The 20,203-nt window shown below is 37.7% G+C and overlaps 3 protein-coding genes across 4 annotated transcripts in view; 2 read left to right on the top strand and 1 right to left on the bottom strand.

Annotated features, from left to right (window-relative positions):
* The window catches only part of LOC131427204 (vertebrate ancient opsin-like), a 78,196-nt gene extending 59,163 nt beyond the window's left edge, over positions 1 to 19,033 (bottom strand). For both annotated transcript variants that reach the window (XM_058590191.1, XM_058590190.1), the window contains exon 1: positions 18,249 to 19,033. The gene's annotated coding sequence lies outside the window, so the exon portion shown is untranslated. The remainder of the gene's footprint in view (positions 1 to 18,248) is intronic.
* Positions 3,316 to 6,701, top strand: LOC131427111 (uncharacterized). The gene is made up of 2 exons (XM_058590035.1): positions 3,316 to 6,432; positions 6,564 to 6,701. Exons 1-2 carry the CDS (start codon positions 3,316 to 3,318, stop codon positions 6,699 to 6,701), a joined length of 3,255 nt encoding a protein of 1,084 aa, XP_058446018.1.
* LOC131427206 (uncharacterized) lies at positions 7,139 to 8,658 on the top strand. The gene is made up of 2 exons (XM_058590192.1): positions 7,139 to 7,992; positions 8,087 to 8,658. The coding sequence occupies exons 1-2, from the start codon at positions 7,204 to 7,206 to the stop codon at positions 8,111 to 8,113; spliced, it is 816 nt and encodes a 271-aa protein (XP_058446175.1). The 5' UTR covers positions 7,139 to 7,203; the 3' UTR covers positions 8,114 to 8,658.
* Positions 19,034 to 20,203: the final 1,170 nt, after the last annotated feature.

Genomic DNA, 20,203 nt, shown 5'->3' on the forward strand with positions numbered 1-20,203 from the left:
AAAAGCGGATTTTCCGAATGGACCACCTAAGACGCAGCCGCGGTCAACATTTAAATGAAATTATTTTCAAAAAGTAAATGTCATGTACCAATCTAACGTTTAAAATAAAGAACCGATGAGATTTTGCAAATTTTATGCGTTTTATTGTTTAAAAAAGTTCTCAAGCTCTTAAAAAATCACCCTTTAGAATGAAAACTTTCTTGTCAAATTTTGATCATGTTTCATTCTACTGATTAAATCCGAGTTTTTTTTCTTCAAAAAGCGTCGTCATTCATTTCAATTCAGTTCTTTGGCTCGATTTTCTATTAAACATAAGGGTCGGAGGTCGGAGCAAGTCTCCTCTTATCTAACTGATTGTTTAAGATAGTAAGATTCAAAAAGGTTTTGAATTTATTAAATCAGGAGGGCAATATACAATCCTAAAAAATAGAATTGCCCACAATATTTGTTTGTCTAAAGCAGAAATTGCCCTTACATTACGTGAATTCTAAGTCTACTACAGACTCTTACTTAACTCACTCACCAAAGTACTCTGACACCAGGTTTTCCAATATTTCCATCGAGCACCATTTCAATCACTGATTTCGTATCACCACCACAATATGTATTAAATAGAAACCTTAAACGTATAACTTCGGTTAAAAAACGCGTTTTGTTTACATTCTGTCATTGATTTTTCTGACAAGTTATCCAAAAATATTTTAACAATTGGAGGAAACGCACTGATAATTAATAATAAAATCATGCTATGTTATTATTCCTTCAACATTGCGAATCATCAAAGTTTCATTTAAATTTCGAAAGAAGAAATTCTTCTGTGTTCGATTGTATGAAACACTGCAAAATGAAAATAATACACGCATGGAATGATTTTTGTTACGGGAATATCATATAACAAATTCATTTCGAATTTACATACAATTGTAATACAATTCCATATATTTATGCCAATCATATAAATGATGGAAGAAAATCAGAAGAAATGAGTATGAAACTCATTTTTCGCTCATCATCAAAATATTCGAACTGTTCTATAACTCATTATTAGGAATAAACTCTTCTCAGGGATTAAATGACAATGGGTAACATACATTCAGTCTGATTCATGATGATTAACACACAGCTCACTAACATTTCAAACGTAACTGACAGTCATATAATATATGAATGGTAATCACACATATAAGAAGTAAAACTCACTGAATATTGATCATATGATCATACAGATTGTTCTATCATTCAATAGTCGGAATTCTCAGTTATTTATCGCATTGAATGAAGTTTCATTCAAAATGCGGCAGGCGTTTTCTTTCAGTGTAGTTTGCGAATTATTATTATGACATATTTGAGAATATCTGCAAAAGTGGCATCCCTGAGTGTACCTTAGCCTACTGAGTGAGAGGTAAGATTTCTTATTGACAACGGCTCATTCAATCTGTTAAAGAAGGATAGATACACATTTGGAAAAACGAACAAAAGCTCATGCACACATTTCTTCTCATTTATAACTTGCTCTTCAAGAGCCGAAAATCCGTTCAGCTTGTAGCTTGTTTCCACCTTACCAGCAGGGATGCGAGGTCATTTTTTAAAAAATCTGTGAGCAAGCCAAAAACCTGTCTGTGCAAAATCTGTGCACGTTTCCCCGTTTCCATAATATCTAATCGGAATCATTTTGGTAAGCAAAAAAAAGGTCTCACTGTTTCCTAACGCTCTGTAATTTTTGGTGCTAAACTGTGATCAATTTCAAAAATCTGTGATCGATTTCAGAATCTGTGTAAATCTGTGACCATTTTCAGAAATCTGTGAAAATCTGTGCCATTTTTTAAATCTGTGCAAAAGGTTGAAAATCTGTAAAACACAGATTAATCTGTGAACCTGGCATCCCTGCTTACCAGTGCGGTGAACTGGTGAGCTGCGGTTCTTTTAAAAAGAGCTGTGAGCTATCAGCTCGTTTTAAAGATTCGATTCACTGGAATAGCTCAGGAGCGAATTGCCCATCTCTACGCTCACGGCAAAAAAAAGTTACAGAAATAGCAGACGCGTGACGCCCTCCGTTTCTTAACCATTCATGGTTTCAGCATGGCCACGAATCACACGAATAGTACTCAAGATATTCTCCTTAGAAAATAAATTGGATTAGGAATATATTTTTCTATAACTATTGTAAAAGTTTGCTGCATTAAGTTGCATATTTCGCTTCAGTACAAGGTTCCCTAGGTAAAAATAGGTAAAATGATGTGTAAATTTTCCAGAAAAGAATGAACCTATGCATTACCTTCTACAAAATTATAAGATTTCATATTTTCTACAATTATTTTAAACAAAGTATGTGTAAAAGCATAACTTGAAACAAGTTATGATTAGAAAACTAGTTTTAAGGGGGTTGTCATAATTCAATAACTAAAATTAACTTCGGAATGGCCTAAAAAAAAAGTTCCATCGAGTTCCACTTAGAATTTTTTTTATAGTATTGGGCATATCTTTTCCTATAAATTTTATAAAAATCAGCTGCATAAACTTGCATATTTCGCTTCGGTGTATTATAGGTAAAAAAGGTAAAATGTTGTATAGCTTTGCCGGGAAACAACAAACCTATGCACTACCTTCAAAAAAATATGGGATTTTTTATTTTCTTCAATTATTCCAAACAAAGTATGCATAAAAAATAACTTGAAACAAGTTATGTATAAAAAATTGATTTTAAGGGGGTTGCCACAAAAACGCTTTGTATATCCGAAATATCAAAAGGGTAGGATATTGTTCGTGAGAATTACTACGCATCAAATTACCCCTCGGCAGCGCAGTAGTGTCAGAAGAGAAAGAGAGTTAGTTGAAATAAATGCTTTGAACTGAACGCATGTATTTTGTGCAATTTGATTCGCGGAACCCGTCCCATTAACCAATTCCTGAGCTATCTGGTGAACAAAGTGGTCCTTCGAACCGGATTCAATTCCGTAGTGATGGTTATTGTGCTGGTTTTGCGCGAAAAACAGTGAAACTTGAACATTTTCGAACAACGTGCACCAAGTGCAAAAAAGACGCCATCTTGGCAATACCGCGTTTCGCGAAGTGAAAGCGAACCTGTTGAATCGTGTGTTTAAACGAATTTGCTAACGTATTGAAAACGATTAGTGAAAAAATAAAAATATCGTGTTCATGCGAGAAAACGTTGAAAGGGAAACCCCAAAAGTGCCGCGAAACATAACCCCGAAGAATCTACTAGACGCGTTGACTGGTGTGAGAACGCACTCCACCCCAACGAGTACGGTAGCGCTTCAAAAGGCGGAACAAGTGAAACGAGAGCACGACAGAAGAATGGCGCAGAGATTGGAGAATGTTGTGGATCGGCGCGATTTGCTAATACAAAAACTTCTGAGAATTCACGAAGGAGTTAATGAAAATAATGTGAATGTACATTGGTTGAACCTGCAATTAGAAACTATACGGCGTTGCAATGAAGATTCAGAGAAAATTTACTTGGAGATCTGCAATCTAACACCACGGGATCACAGAGATGAACATACTGCTGAGTATTTACGCTGTGAAGAGCTTTTTAGTTCTTTGTATGTCTCAATTCAAACAAAATTGGAGGAAAAGAAGAATGCCGAGGCAAATCAAGCGCGAATGACCACCAATGTAGCTTCATTGAATCCAGCAATTGTAGCTAACTCGTCCGCACCACACTTGCAGGTGCCACTGCCAACTTTCGACGGAAATCTTGAGAATTGGTATTCTTTTAAGTGCATGTTTCAGACAATCATGCGAAGATACCCGAATGAATCACCAGCGATCAAGTTGTATCATCTCAAAAATTCCCTCATTGGAAACGCAGCGGGTAAAATTGACCAGGATGTGATAAACAATAACAATTACGAAGCGGCATGGAAAATGTTGGAAGACACGTACGAGGATGAGCGGGTCATAATTGACACACACATCGAGGCGTTACTCAATTTGCCGAAATTGACGTGTGAATCAGGCGAAGAGCTGCGAAAGTTGATCGACACATGTTCAAAGAACGTCGACGCACTTAACAACCGTAATCTACCTGTCAATGGCTTGGCAGAGATGATGCTGGTGAATTTAGTCGCAAAACGATTGGACAAGGAAACACGAAAATTGTGGGAATCCCAGCTGCCTAAGGAAGAATTGCCATCATTTTTGTTAATGATCGACTTCCTACGTGAAAGATGCCGTGTACTGCAAAAAGTACAAAACTATTCTGAATCGCGATCGTCTACTGGAGCATCAAAACAGCGAGGCAAAACGGAGCAGAAATCCATTACAGCAAAGAATTTTGTGCAAACATCGAAAGAATCATGTTTTAATTGCAGTGGGGAGCACTCGATCTACAAATGTGATGCTTTCAAAGACCTTGGAGTGGCTGAACGTTACAATAAAGTAAAACAATCAGGACTCTGCTTTAATTGTTTGCGGCGTGGTCATCGTACAGTCGACTGTAAATCTGAACAGTCCTGTAAGGTTTGTAGAAGAAAACATCACAGTCTTCTCCACGAAGAAAAAGCACCTATACCGAAGCAATCAGAAGTTTCCGTGGTAGACCAACCCACATCGGACTCCAAAGGTACACAAGAAAGTTCCACTAAAGAAACGCGTTTAGTAAACTGCACTCAATCAAAACCGATTATGAGACAAGTTATGCTATCGACTGCTGAAGTTCTAGTATCCGGATTCGGAAACTCTTACTGGCCTTGCAGAGCACTTTTAGATTCAGGATCTGACTCGAATATAATCTCCGAAGTTTTTGCAAAAAAGTTAAATATTCCAATGGATAGAATCAATCTTCCGATCAGTGGTTTGAATAATGCTCAAACAATGGTGAAACACATGATTCACACGAAGATCCGATCAAGAGATAGTAATTTCGGTGCAGCGTTAGATTTTCTTGTGGTGCCAAAAATAACGCATCTGCCAATAATGGAATGTAATATTCAAAGTTGGCCCATTTCGACTGATATACATTTAGCGGATCCATTCTTCAACGTACCTAACGAAATCCAGATGATTATCGGAGCTGAATTGTTTTTCGATTTAATTAAAGAAGGCCGTATTCGACTGGGCAATCAAATGCCAACACTTATTGAAACTCGTCTTGGATGGGTTGTTAGTGGATGCGTACCTAATGTCATTTCGAATTCATCGCAGAAAAACTGTCATATGAATGTAAGTAACGAGGAACTGAATCGCAGTTTGACTAAGTTTTGGGAACTTGAAAAATGTGTGGAGGCGTCACCATTGACAGCTGCCGAAATAGCTGTAGAAGATTACTTTGTACGTACAGTTCAGCGAAGCGATAGTGGTCGTTACATCGTCAGATTACCGTTCAATAAAGCGAAGGGTCAACTTGGTGACTCAAAAGCAGCTGCGCAATATCGTTTCAATAAACTGTTGCGAACATTTGTCAACAACGATAAAAGAACTCGCTACACAGCGTTTATGGCGGAGTATTTTGCTCTTGGTCATATGATCGAATTGAAAGATAATCCAGACGAAGGTTATTTTCTCCCGCATCATGCTATCTACAAAGAATCAAGCAGCACTACCAAAATAAGAGTTGTCTTTGATGCCTCAGCGAAAACTACTACAGGTGTCTCGTTAAATGACGCTCTAGAGGTTGGTCCAACTGTCCAAAGCGATCTAATATCCATTATAATGCGATTTTGCAGTCATCAAATAGTGCTCACAGCTGACATACCGAAGATGTACCGGCAAGTACAAATTCACGAAGATGACCGAAAATATCAACGGGTATTATGGCTCAATGAAGAGCACAAGCAAACAGTATTTGAGCTATCAACTGTAACATACGGATGTTCTAGTGCACCATATTTGGCAACGCGTGTGCTTGTGCAATTGGCCACCGATGAGGCAAATGATTTTCCGATAGCATCGAACGTCATCAAATATGATAGTTATATAGATGACTTTCTCACTGGAGGCAGCACATCAAACGAAGTGATAGAAATCTACGAACAACTTTCCGGGATACTGCAGCGAGGTGGCTTCGGAGTGCACAAATTCTGCTCTAACAGTGATATCGTTCGTAATCATATTCCAAGCGAGCTGCAGGAAACGCAGATGAATTTCGAGGATGCGGATATTAACAATACTATTAAAACGCTGGGTTTGATATGGAATCCAATGGATGATTATTTCACATTTCACGTAAAATCATTTGAGTCGATAAATGCTGCATGTTTCACGAAAAGAAGCGTGCTGGCTGATATGAGCCGTTTGTTCGATCCACTAGGATTTCTGGGACCAATAATAACGCTGGCGAAAATACAAATGCAAGATCTCTGGCGGTTGGGTCTAGCCTGGGATGAAAATCTTCCACCAGAACCATTGAAAAATTGGACCTCATTTAGGAAACAATTACCGTTGGTGAACCTAATGAAAAAGAACAGATGTGTAATTTCCAATAATGCCAAATTTGTTGAACTCCACGGATATTCTGATGCTTCCAAGGCTGCATACGGTGCAGTTGTTTATGCTAGATCTGTATCTTTCGACGAAACTATCAATGTTCAATTAATCTGTAGCAAGTCACGTGTCGCTCCATTGAAGCCTACAACTATTCCAAGGTTGGAATTATGTGGCGCTTTACTGCTGGCTCAGCTCGTAAGGAAAACCATAAATGCAATGAAGTTTTCGTTTCACCGGGTGACACTTTGGTGTGATTCTCAAGTTGTGTTGGGATGGTTAAAGAAATCGCCACTTGCTATGAATCAATTTGTGTCCAACCGTGTTGCTGCTATCATCGAGTTGGTTCCAGAATATCGCTGGCAGTACATTCCATCAGAATTGAATCCGGCGGACATAATCTCACGTGGGGCGATGCCCGAAGAACTTATTCAATGTACATTGTGGTGGGAAGGACCTAAAACACTGTGGGAAAAGGACAGTAATAAATGTGAAAATTTAATTGAAATTGACGATTCCGAGTTACCCGAAATGAAGACAATGGTGGTTTGTGCCATTATTCAAAGGCCACCAATTGCCTTGAATCGATTAAGTAGTTTTCGACGACTGCAACGAGCTTGGGCATACGTATTGCGTTTCATTAAAAACGTTCGAACCAAGGTTAGAGATGTGTCTCCCATCTGTGCAGAAGAAATGTCCACTTCACTTCACACAATTGTCAAACTGATTCAGCAAGAATCATTCGGCAGTCTCATCAAGATGTTAGCTCGCGGCTCCAACAAACGGCATGAATTCAGTGGATTAACACCAATAATCGATGAAAGAGGTCTAATTCGAGTTGGAGGGCGATTGAAATACTCATCAATACCGTACGAAGGAAAACATCAGTTGTTGTTACCGGGAAAGCATCACGTCACACAAATCCTTATTCGACAGTTGCACGAGGATAATCTCCACGTCGGGCAGCGAGGTTTGTTGTCAATCGTTCGCGAACGTTTTTGGCCTGTACAAGCGAAGCAGCTGATCAAACGAATTGTCAATGGTTGCTATGTCTGTTACCGACAGAATCCACGACCAGTTAATCAAATAATGGGGAACTTACCGGATTACCGTGTCACTCCTTCGCCAGTGTTTTCGAATACCGGAGTGGATTATGCTGGACCTTTTTTACTTAAAAACGAAGGCAGAAAAACTGTTCCATATAAAGCCTATATAGCAATATTTGTGTGCATGACAACTAAGGCCATCCATATCGAACTTGTGTCAAATTTAACAACTGCCAATTTTATTGCTGCATTGAAGCGTTTTATAAGCAGACGTGGCATGGTAAGTCACATGTATTCCGACAATGGAACAACTTTTGTGGGAGCGAATCATGAACTAGCTGCTTTGCGGAAACTGTTTGAAGAACAAACCCACCAAACTGAGTTAAATGATTTTTGTATTGCGAAGGGAATACAGTGGCATTTCATTCCTCCAAGAAGTCCTCACTTCGGAGGTATATGGGAGGCAAGTGTAAAATCGGTAAAACATCATATTAAGCGCGTGGTAGGTGAGACTAAATTGACGTATGAAGAAATGAACACTTTTTTAGCACAAATCGAAGCCATTTTAAACAGTCGTCCACTTATGCCACTCTCAGATGACCCTAACGACCTTGAGGCGTTGACTCCGTCGCATTTTTTGTACGGTAGATCTGCACTCAGTATTCCGGAACCGTCATACTCTCACGAAAAGGTGGGACGATTGGATCGTTGGCAGCATATCCAGTTAATGAATGAACATTTCTGGAAACGTTGGTCAGCTGAGTATTTGCATAGTTTACAATCTCGTCCTAAATGGAATAGGGGAACAACAAAAATCAAAGTAGGCGCACTCGTAATTTTGAAGGAAGATAACGTGCCACCCCATCGATGGCAAATCGGACGAATTATTGCCATTCATCCAGGAGACAAAGGCATCGTGCGTGTTGTGACGGTCAAAACAACATCTGGTGAATATCAAAGGGCAACAACGAAGATTTGTTTATTTCCTTCAGTTGATCCAGAGGAATCAACGGGGGGAGAATGTTCGTGAGAATTACTACGCATCAAATTACCCCTCGGCAGCGCAGTAGTGTCAGAAGAGAAAGAGAGTTAGTTGAAATAAATGCTTTGAACTGAACGCATGTATTTTGTGCAATTTGATTCGCGGAACCCGTCCCATTAACCAATTCCTGAGCTATCTGGTGAACAGATATATTTGACAAAGTAAATTATTTTTAATAGTTCTAAAAGTTTGTCGAAGAAAAAAATTATCTATCCCTTCAGAAAAAAAAGTTATAGTTATATTTTTTGTCAAAGTAAGCCATGAACAATTGGAGATAGAATCAAATTACGCGGTATATAATTGTAAATAATTTCTTAAAAGCAACTATATGCATTAAAAGAACGGTTTGGCAGCTACTGATTTATGTCCATGTTTTTATTGATTCGAACCACTGTGCGACGGGTAGAAATGATATTTAGAATCTGCTTAAAACTTATCGTAAATTTTTAAAATCAGACTATTGTTAATTTTCCATTTTTTGAATTTGAACCTCTATACAAATATAGAAAATAAAGACGAACACTTATAAAAACCATTTGAAAATTACACATGCCGTATTTTTGGGAGCGATGACTTGGTATCACATCAATTAACATTTAAACCGAAATCTGCGTTGATATCAAATTCGGGTCAATTAGCTGTGAAATTAATGACATCACATGGTTTTACATCTTTTGCGTTATGTACATCTGTCGAGACGTAAATTTATATGATTTTTTTGTGCTGTTTAGTCCTACGTCAAAAGCAGAACCCAGTATTTTTTGTTAATTATTACATTTGTACTTATGGAACTTACACATATATTTGTAAAACTCATTCCAATCTTTTGTCTTCAATTGAATCAATACTTCCACTTTTGAGCTATGGAACAAGTAATGTACCGCACTACTAGTCTGTTCTCGAAATCTGACTAAACTAGTGTCTCAGCAGCTATTCTGCTGGTAATCGTCGAACGTCGCGTGTTTGATCCATTATATCCATATCGTCCGATCTTTACAATTTCTAATTTGAATGGCATCATTTAGTTCGTCGCTTAATAGTACAAGGTATGATAGGCGTTCCGGTTCATTTTCATGCCGGGATTTTCTGTAGTAACAGATTTGGTTAAACTCGGATCGTCGGTCGTGTCAATTCAATGTGAATAGAGCAAAAAAAGAGTCATGATTTGTTTCATAATTACGATAATGGATTTCTATTCGCATATACCAAAAGCTTCTCTATCCAGTCATTGATTTATTGCCCGAGAGTGATATCGATTGCCGAAACCACATTATTTTAATCAACCTAATGTTTGAATAGTTTCGGTTGGTCGCGCTGTAGTTCTTCTTGGGTTGTGAATTTTACCGTAGGTATTAAAAAAAGGGTAGCAAGTTCTGGCTGCGGGTATAATGTTTGCATCTTTTCTACAACCGTTCCGGATTTAGTTGAACCTTCCCCAATGCCGTCATAACTTTATTATAGGTTTTCCGTTTCTAGCCGTGTATTTTGCTCTACTTTTCAGAGATTTTTTTTAAATATGTTCTACGGTGTGTATTTTGCTAGCCAAGCGCACCGGCACTGACTGGGGCACTGTTTTGTTTAAATTAGTTGTTCCACGATGCTCTCAAATACACACATATGGGTATGCAGTTTCACCGACGGATGTGGCCGGTTCCCGTGCAAAACTGGAAAATGAAACCGTTGCATGGAATTTTACCGGCTCACAGCTTGAATGGAATTATATATGTTTTCATGTTTTCGTTTTGTTCGTGATGGAAACGATTTTAAACTCGCGGTACGACGAAACTTGGGAAATAAAGCTCGTTCCGTTGGGGTACAATTTATTATGAAAATATTGCGAGCTGAATACTTAGTTTTGTTTTCTTTTGATTTTCCATTTCTATAAGAATAATAAAACTCAAACAATGCAATCGTTTCCAACAGCTGATTGAATCCGGAGCTGGAATGAATTATAAAATCCAAACAATGATGTTTTGATTCTTTGTTGGCACTGGAGTCAAATGGCACTGGGTTCGCCACATTCCGTCGGGTGCATTTCGCATAATTTCTGGCTAATAGCTGTCTGAAATTTCGCTAGTCACTCTTATCGATGTTTCTGAGTCCTCCGTATTTCGATTTCTCCCCTATTCAGTCTTTATGACTATCGACGAACATTCTTCGAACGTTTCTGTTGTGTTGATTAAAGTTGATTAGGTCATATCTAACAATTTGGTGCACGAGTAGATCGGATTTTGCCGATGCGCGAGCTGAATTTAGACGCATTGCTTCAATACAATTTTCGCAACTGAAGAGCAAATGTCAAAATTAAACGGAAGGCATGGTACTACATACCTGTTTAAAATGATTGAAAATTCTTTTGGAACCGACAAAAATTTCCAATATATAAAAAACGGGGGTATAAAAAATGTCATATTGGTCATATAACGAGAATCATGGTTAGAAGCGAGAAGCTTCCTGAAATCGTATAAGTGTAACAACTCTTAATGCCCAATGGCATTCGTAAAGTAAGGAAAAATCAAACGACAGTCAACTCATGACTGTGAGAGAAGAGATCAAATTGGAGAAGGCTTAGAGAGAACCAAACGTAACAAGTTCTTTACGTGTATGGTGCCATACGTTAACCCTTAAATGCATAATATTTTATCTTCCTGTGAAAAATCATTTTTGAAGTATGCTTGCCTCTCTCTATAGAAAGGTATTAGAATTGCTGGAAAGCCGACTTTCGAACGAAGCCTCGGAGACGCATAGTGTTATATACCATTCGACTCAGTTCGACGAGATCGAAAAATGCCTGTGTGTGTATGTGTGTGCACTTTTCGAAAATATTTATGCGCGCTCAATTTTCTCAGAGATGGCTGAACCGATTTTAACAAACTTATGCTCGTTGCTACTGTTGGGCCATTAATTCAGTTCGAAGATCAAATGGCCGTGACTTTTGGTTCAGAAGATATGATGGTATAAATGACGTAACCGACAAAACGTGTAGTTTTTTACCGCGCAGACAGCTGAACCGATTTTAACAAGTCTAGGCCCGTTTGAGAGCTGCTGTTAGGTCATTGATCAAGTTCGAAAATCAAATGATTGCGACTTTTGGTTCCGGAGATATAATGGTATAAGCGACGTAACCGACAAAACACGTTATTTTTTATCGCTCTAATGTATAAAAGGGTGCCAATATTTTGGGATCACCTCTAATTCCGTTAAGCGCAATTGTTCAAAAGCTTAAGCACCTCGAAAAAAGTTGCCATCCCAAATTTGAGCTAAATCGGACATAGGTAAGGGGTGCTAGCCGGCGTTGAAGGTTTGAAAATTTTTGATCTTGAGATTTCCGAAATCTTATTTGAAATTTCAAGATTCCCAGAAAGTCGATTTTTCGAAAAAAAATTTTGATGTGGAACACATCATTATTTTCTATATAGTGGTGCAAATCAGAAACTCAAGAAAAACTACACGTAGAAATGTGGTCAGGTTTTAAACACTTACAGCTCAGGCTATGTTGTATCAATTATTAATATTATTTCATCATTTGATAGGAAATATTTCTATGTTTTGACTGTATCAGCCAACATTCAATATACTGTTCTTTAACTTGACAATGAACAATGAATTCATTGAAATATACTCTCACGCAAACAAAGGCTATAGCAGTATAAGCATGTGAAATCTGCCCCCAAAGGGAATTCATATTGTTATACCACATTCGAAAGGTCATAGACTGGAAACAATTTTCTCAAAGTTTCAACCCTTTAACTGCCATATTGACGGAGCTAGGGTGGTTCTGTTGATTTTTATTTTATTTGATTTTTTAAGAAATTGCTCTTCCGAAAAATTTGAAAAAAATCAGGTATGTTTAAGGTATTATGGGGATGCTTTACAATTTTTTTCAAAATTTTTGAATATGTGTTACTTTCATTAAAAAATACTAGAAAATTTTGAAACATATTTTTTCCCTCTTCCAATTTTTGCACCACCCTGGATTTTTTAGTGATTAATAAAGAATTTTTGGACATGTTAAAATGGTATGTTTTCATATTTTTTAAAAATGTGGACGACCAAAATATTTGATTTTTTCTAAAAAATCAATAACAGTCGACCATGCGTACCCATCAAATTCTGAGAAAAGGAAACGCATGGTGCTTTATCTTAGCAGTTTCTAGTAGTAGTCGACCATGCGTTCCCATAAAGTTCTCTTAAAACGGAAACGCATGGTGCTTTGTTCTAGTAGTTTATGATGCAACTCAAGCGCAGGGCTTAGAAATCAAAGTAACGAAAAGAAGGAAATGAGTATCAACCTTTGCATAATACATACACGATCATACTTCGGGTACAACCTAGAAAGCTACAAAGCGAGAACTTACTGGTATGTGGTTCATATATGAATGGTAGTAACAAGCCCGTACCCAGGATTTCATTTCGGGAGGGGCCCAAAGATAAAAAAATAATGTTACTGAAGATTGTATATGTACCTAATTCTTGGTGTACCTTTTACGGCTGTTTTTAACATACATACACTTGAAACTTTTCCACTGGAACTGATATTGTATTACATTACATTAGCTTTACTGTCTTGTTATTTCTGTAACACATGTCTGAGACGTTCTAAATAATTATATGTTTTTGATTTCGGGAGGGGCCAGGGCCCCTCGGGCCCCCCCTCTGGGTACGTGACTGGGTAGTAATACATGAACGTCGCGAGTATCACACATATGCAGTTCGGTTATGGCAGTCAAGAACTAGAGCGAGTGACTGTATATAATTCGATGATTCGATAGTGTTTCATGAAATGGTCAAATCGTTTTGCACTGTTGGGTCTCGTACAACGCGGTTTTCTTTTTGCCAGCTCTGTACATTTCACTAAATACATAGCGAGTGGAAACAGCAGTGAATTTAAATTTTTCTTTTTTATATTGGTGTCAAACAAAAGTGGCCACTGATGAAGGTTGGAATCGATTTCTTAGAATTGTTTTTCCATAAATACGTTTATTTCTTAAGGCAATTTACATAAGTTGTTCTTCGCCGTAGCATCACTTTTACATAGAATTCTTATCCTAATGTAATACTAATATTGTCACATCAATTTGAGTTTAATAAAGCATATTCCTCTTATTTTTTAAATATCATATTATTTAAACCAAACGATGAACTGCTATAAATTTTAAAATAAGCTGAAATTTTTATACATTTTGTGGTTGATTTCATAACCCACTTGGAGTTTTTTTTATCAGCACATCAGTTTTAAAAAAATTTTGCTATTGGATGAACTAATGGACGCAGTAGGAGTCAGAACTAAGACTCAAAAGGGTCAATTATTAAATTGAAACTTCAATTGTCTTTATGAAATGATTAAGAAGTTTCATGTAAGAAAGGTCACGAAAAAATTTCTGAAAATTATTGACTGTATTTTTCATTTAAATAGGAAATGGGATAAAAATGTTATAAAAATACATTGCTGTTTCAATGCACACATTTTCTCTCTGATTCTTTTCGTTTATTCTATAGAATTGTCATCGTCACTTGGTAGCTGTTCTGATTTAAGCATTTCTGACAATATTTTCGCCGGTCTCACAATTCTGGATAAAAACCGAGCATAAGGAAAGGTAGTGAATAATGGCGGCCTCGTGTGAACAGCAACCAACAGTTCTATTGCCAATAACGCATTCACAGCAACGGCGCTGGATTCCCAAATATCCAGTCGAATTTGTAGTGTACTCGATATAGTACTTGTAAGCTTTTAAAAATGAGACTTATTACCGGCCCGAATAGCTTTTTTGTGATCTGTGTGTCTCAATTGGGTCATCTCGTGATAAAGCTTTAAATCCAAAATTACTTGGCAGAACATCCTTTTCAAAAGCTTCTGTTCCAGAGCTACTATATTCCGATACTTGTTGCACTCGTTCCAATCCAAGGATTGATAATATTATCTTATTAGAACTTCCCGTTCGCAATTTGAACAAAAATACGAATAAATCTTTCTCATTTACACCAGCATATCACGAAGCTCAATGATATTTGACCATATTAAACCTGTAAAAACCTGGGAGCGTTCCTCTGAGAGTGAAAATCACTTACTGAGTTAATTATGTATTCTCAGATATTCTCTGGCAAATATGGAGCTTTCTACACAATATATCCAAAAATTAAAGAGATCGATTCAGCGAATCAAGTTTTTTAATAGACATGGTCGATAAATGCTTGATTTGAAATTATGCAAAGGTTATAACTCAAAAATGAAAAATAACGCATCACTATTTTTTTATATCTGTTGTTGTTTCAAATTTTAGAATAAATAAAAAATATACAGCGCTCTCAGTCTACAAACCATGAAAACCATCATAAAGATATTCGATTGACGTTTTCAAACACAAAACTCCAACTTTATCTTTATTATACATTTTTCCAGAAAACTGTACACATCCCTCGATAACATATCTTTGGGATAACTTTTGACACTGTAATGAAATTTTCATTCTTTCTTTCATTATTCTTTCTTTACATCCATCAGCAACACGTAAAAAACTGACACTCGCTCTAGTTCTTGACTGCCATATCCGAATTTCATATGTGTGATACTCGCGACGTTCATGTATTACTACCATTCATATATGAACCACATACCACTAAGTTCTCGCTTTGTAGCTTTCTAGGTTGTACCCGAAGTATGATCGTGTATGTATTATGCAAAGGTTGATACTCATTTCCTTCTTTTCGTTACTTTATTTCTAAGCCTTGCGCTTGAGTTGCATCATAAACTACTAGAACAAAGCACCATGCGTTTCCGTTTTAAGAGAACTTTATGGGAACGCATGGTCGACTACTACTAGAAACTGCTAAGATAAAGCACCATGCGTTTCCTTTTCTCAGAATTCGATGGGGACGCATGGTCGACTGTTATTATTTTTTTAGAAAAAATCAAATATTTTGGTCGTCCACATTTTTAAAAAATATGGAAACATACCACTTTAACATGTCCAAAAATTCTTTTTTTATCACTAAAAAATCCAGGATGGTGCAAAAATTGGAAGAGGGAAAAAATATGTTTCAAAATTTTCTAGTATTTTTTAATAAAAAAAATACATCTTCAAAAATTTTGAAAAAAATTGTAAAGCATCCCCATAATGCCTTAAACATGCCTGATTTTTTTCAATTTTTTCGGAGAAGCAGTTTCTTCAAAAATCAAATAAAATAAAAATCAATAGAACCACCCTAGTTCCGTCTATATGGCAGTTAAAGGGTTGAAACTTTGAGAAAATAGTTTCCAGTCTAAAAAATTCCATTGTCCATACAAAACAACTTTATGGATTTTTCCCACTTTTCCGGCAAGTTTTCCAAATTTTTTTGATGTACGAACCCGGTGGGGGTAAAAACTGATCAAACAAAAAAAGAATCATGAAAATCCGTCCATCCGTTCTTACGGGCATCTTCATACATTTTTCGTTGCGACCGTTATTATCGTTACTGTGTGATTTTTTGACGTGAAAACGTCTTACTTTACTATGCCTATGGCATCTTTTTCAAATTCGTGGTAGAATGGGATGAACTTAATCGTGAATACCTTATGATCAAAAAAGAACCGGAATTTTCATTTTAAAATTCCCGCGCTTGTCCAATCGGTAAGTTTTTATTCTCTCAACGTTGGCAACACTTTTATACACATTCTGTCAAATTTTGACGCATATCGTACGATTAGTTTTTGTTTGGCGTCTATACAAAGAAGTTGAAAAATTTTCGTGTGGCGATTTTTATAATGGATGAAAATTTAGAACAACGGCTCGCCTTCGAAGCGCCATTCGGTCGATTGTTGTGCGGTTTCGACATCATAGATCCCCACATCATCACCAGTTATGATGCATTCGATGAATGTGGGGTCACTATCTGCGTTGGAAATCATCTCTTTGGCCACATCAACACGACGCTGTTTTAGAATGAAATTCAGCTTTTTTGGCACCAGCCGAGAAGCGACGCGTTTCAAACCCAAAACATCAGTTAAAATGTGTTCGGCTGATCCATAAGAGATGCCCAACAACATAACAATCTCTCTAATTGGTACAGAACGATTTTGCAACACGATTTGCTTCGCCGATTCAATGTTTTCTTCAGTAACAGATGTTGTTGGGCGGCCAGGGATCTCATCATGATCCAAGCTTGTACGACCACCTTTGAAGCGTTTATACCACTCGTATGCCTGTGTTTTTCCTAGACACGATTCACCAAAGGCCTTTTCTAACATTTTCAACGTTTCGGAACACTTAAATCCTTTTGCAACACAAAATTTGATGCACGCACGTTGTTCTAAATTTTCATCCAACTTCTTTGTATAGACGCCAAATAAAAACTAATCGTACGATATGCGTCAAAATTTGACAGAATGTGTTTAAAAGTGTTGCCAACGTTGAGAGAATAAAAGTTTACCGATTGGACAAGGGCGGGAATTTTAAAATGAAAATTCCGGTTCTTTTTTAATCATAAGGTTGTTTCTTGAAATTCTCTGTGTGAAAGCTAAGGAAAAGATACACATTTAATGACTTGAATGAATTTTTATATCTTTATTAGATTTTTCAATATAGGTTTCTGAAAAAAGGTACTTCTTGTGAACGCGAAGCTTCAAAAAATAATTTCTCGAAAATGTAAGTAAAAGGGCACGTATCGAATATTTTTGAACTCTAAACCAACAACAAAAAAACAGTTAGATGGAAAAATACATTTTAGTGGCTGATTTTGTGTGGAATGCCTCATATATATCCTTTCTAGAGAACAAAGGAAAAATTTTTCGTGCAGCTGCAGGCTAGGAGAAAATTTCCAGGAATCTGCTCTTGTGCAAAAAACGAACAACGAACTGTTCAACGTCTACTGAGCGAGCAACTGTTTTTGATTTGTGTTATTTGGTTGAGAGAAGTTCTATAGCTCTACCGTTCGGAACTATTGAATAGCTTTTCTTTGAATGCAGTACTGAATGAACTACTTAGATATTGAATCCTTATAAATGGGAAAAAGAAAGGAATGTTTGGGTTCGAAAGAGAAAAAAAAAAGAATTGTTCATAATTTCCGCATCAAAAAAATCGTTTACTTGTTCAGAGGCGTGTTTTAATCAATTTAATTAGTTTCATTAATAAATTTCCGCACGAGTTAGCCCAATGAGGAAAAACTTTCTTCAATCACGCCAGCGATGGCGGCCCTTGCAGCTAGCTTTAGATCACCAAACTTGGCCGGTGTTGGGCCGCCGTAAACTGTCTTGGGTGAAACCCTTTCGTTAGATGAAATACGCTGTTGCAAGCAAACGGCTGATACAAAAAGAACTTTTTGCCCACTTATAAACTGTTCACTAAACTGTGCTTCCAGTCGAAGGGGGTGATTCTAGGATTTTTTTTATATAAACTTTTTGTATCGCCGTCGTCTGCAGTGAGCATAAAGTTGGAGGCGAAATTACTTGACGCAGCACGTAGTTCTTGATAAACTTCACAAGTAATAAAAAAGTAATGATGCCACCGGCGTCATACGGTGTAGCGACTAAACGGACTTCACGATCGGACGACGAGAATTTTTCCGATGCTATTTATTACATGTTAGAAATTAATATCGATGCCATTGATGGGGCGTAACTAGCTGTCACGAAAATAAACACTGGATTGATGTTGCAACTCTGTTTCTTTTTTTTTGTTCATGGGACATAATGACGTGGAAAATAATTGGAAAACATACATCAAAAATAAACCACTCACCTGTAATATTCACTGTTCACCACAGGGCTGTCGGTGATATATATCTAATTAAAATACACATTTCAATTTTGATAGTTTCAATTATCCGACGAAATGACGTCGACACCATTGACACAGGAATCGTACAGAACAAAGACCACCGTGGAACACAAAAATGGCACAATGATTTTTGAACCTCAATAGCGAACAGTAAATTCAATTACCCAATCACCGAAATTGACAGTTATTTCGTTTTCAACCAAACAACCAAACAAACACACAGCAAGCCGATATGCGTTTTCAAAGCATCGAACCTAACGGCGTTCGGGATTCCTGTGCCAGTTCTCTCTCTCTCTCTCACTCGACTTCCGGCAGTAGGATTCCCGCAACGCAGCGACGATATTCACTTGTTCACTGCTTCGGAACTATCATTCAGGCACTCGCGATCGGATCCAACAACGCGGGTGCCGTACATGTGGAAAAAGTACAGGAAAATTTTTTCTGCAATGTGGTTACGAATAACACCCGGAACCAACAGCAGGAAACGCGCCGAGCCACAGTCGTAACCGAAAGCCGTTATCCTACTTCACCGACAAACTGTTGCTCACTCACTCACTCACTCTGGCTTCCTGTTTCCGATGGATGGCTATATCCGCTTTAAGAAATTTCCAACATCAACACTGGCACCACGAGCGGAACAAGCTTTAAGCACTCCCGAACTGCGAATGCGATTCTTCTGACACTTTACTACGATTCCAGTACCGTCCGTACGGAAGATTTCGCTAGTCATCTGTTCACCGCAGCATCCGACCGTCAACTGATCCGTACGGATGCCACCGGTCCCGAATATATAGCAACCGGGACCACCTGTTGATGATGTAATGGATGTGAGCATCTCTGAGGAAAAAACCCGAACGGACAATCAACAAACAAGGAATCCTGACGGTGACGGCGGAGACTTATCTGGAGCACGTTTTCGGTCGAACGACACGAGAGCCGAACGGCTTCGGGTCCGGGAGTTCACATACCTACCGGTGAGTGACTACACAGCTGATCCCGACGAAGAATCGGGCGAGAGAGGTTGGGTGATCCTGGGATGGCATGCAGAAAAAGAAAAGTGTACGAGGGTAAGCACTTAAACTGGCATTTGCTGGCGATGAAACAGTAGGCTTGGTGGTAGGTAGGCAAGTACTTGGCAGGCATTCAACTTTTTTTCTTCTCTCTCTCTCTCTCTCTCTCTCTCTCTCTCTCTTTATAAGTTGAACATGAGTTTTTAATGCGAAGGCTCTGAAAGGCTACAAACTTGTTGCTTACTCTGGAACATAAAAAAATTATGGGATGGTCTGTTAAATTGTTTGGTACGACAGTTTTGCGGATGAGGGATCTTATTTTTCGATACTTCTCTGAAAGGAGAAATTGTTGGAATCTGGGAATTTAAGATCTATTCAGTGATCCCAAATGTTTCCTGTAAACAAATTGCGAGAAGTCGATTATGAGAAAAAGATTCGTACTGACGGAAATGATTCAAGTGGCTCCATTGGCATCGGAATTATCAATCAGTACATGACGCAAAATTTGCTATGGTTTGCATTGGTATCGTCGATATTTGCCGGTAAATTATCCTATTCTGAAAATACGAAAGTCTGTGCAGCACAAACATTTTCACTATTTAAAGAAAGGTAATACTTAGTGCGACAGCTTAGATTGTTTAATGAATAGCCTATAGACACCGAAACGAAACCAAACTTCTACAGTCGGTGTTGAACAGTCGTTCGCACCGCACGCGTATAGCTCTTGGCTCCTGGAATTTTTTTTCTGGCTACCTAGAGTTTCATTGATTCAAGGCTTCAGTCTTTTTCAAGACTACCTGAATCACTAACTAAGTGACTAAGTGATACAAAGAGTGATATTAGAGTGACTAAGTGATACAAAGAGTGATATACGAGTGACTAAGAAATTAATCAGCCTTTTTTAAG

The sequence above is a fragment of the Malaya genurostris genome, chromosome 2, assembly GCF_030247185.1.
Source record: "Malaya genurostris strain Urasoe2022 chromosome 2, Malgen_1.1, whole genome shotgun sequence".
NCBI lineage: Eukaryota > Metazoa > Arthropoda > Insecta > Diptera > Culicidae > Malaya > Malaya genurostris.

Coding starts and splice junctions, on each gene's coding strand:
- LOC131427206 (XM_058590192.1), top strand. CDS start 7,204: ATGTTAGCTCGCGGCTCCAACAAACGGCATGAATTCAGTGGATTAACA. Junction 7,993..8,086: donor AACATCATATTAAGCGCGTG/GTAGGTGAGACT, acceptor TGCCACTCTCAG/ATGACCCTAACGACCTTGAG.
- LOC131427111 (XM_058590035.1), top strand. CDS start 3,316: ATGGCGCAGAGATTGGAGAATGTTGTGGATCGGCGCGATTTGCTAATA. Junction 6,433..6,563: donor TAATGAAAAAGAACAGATGT/GTAATTTCCAAT, acceptor ATTAATCTGTAG/CAAGTCACGTGTCGCTCCAT.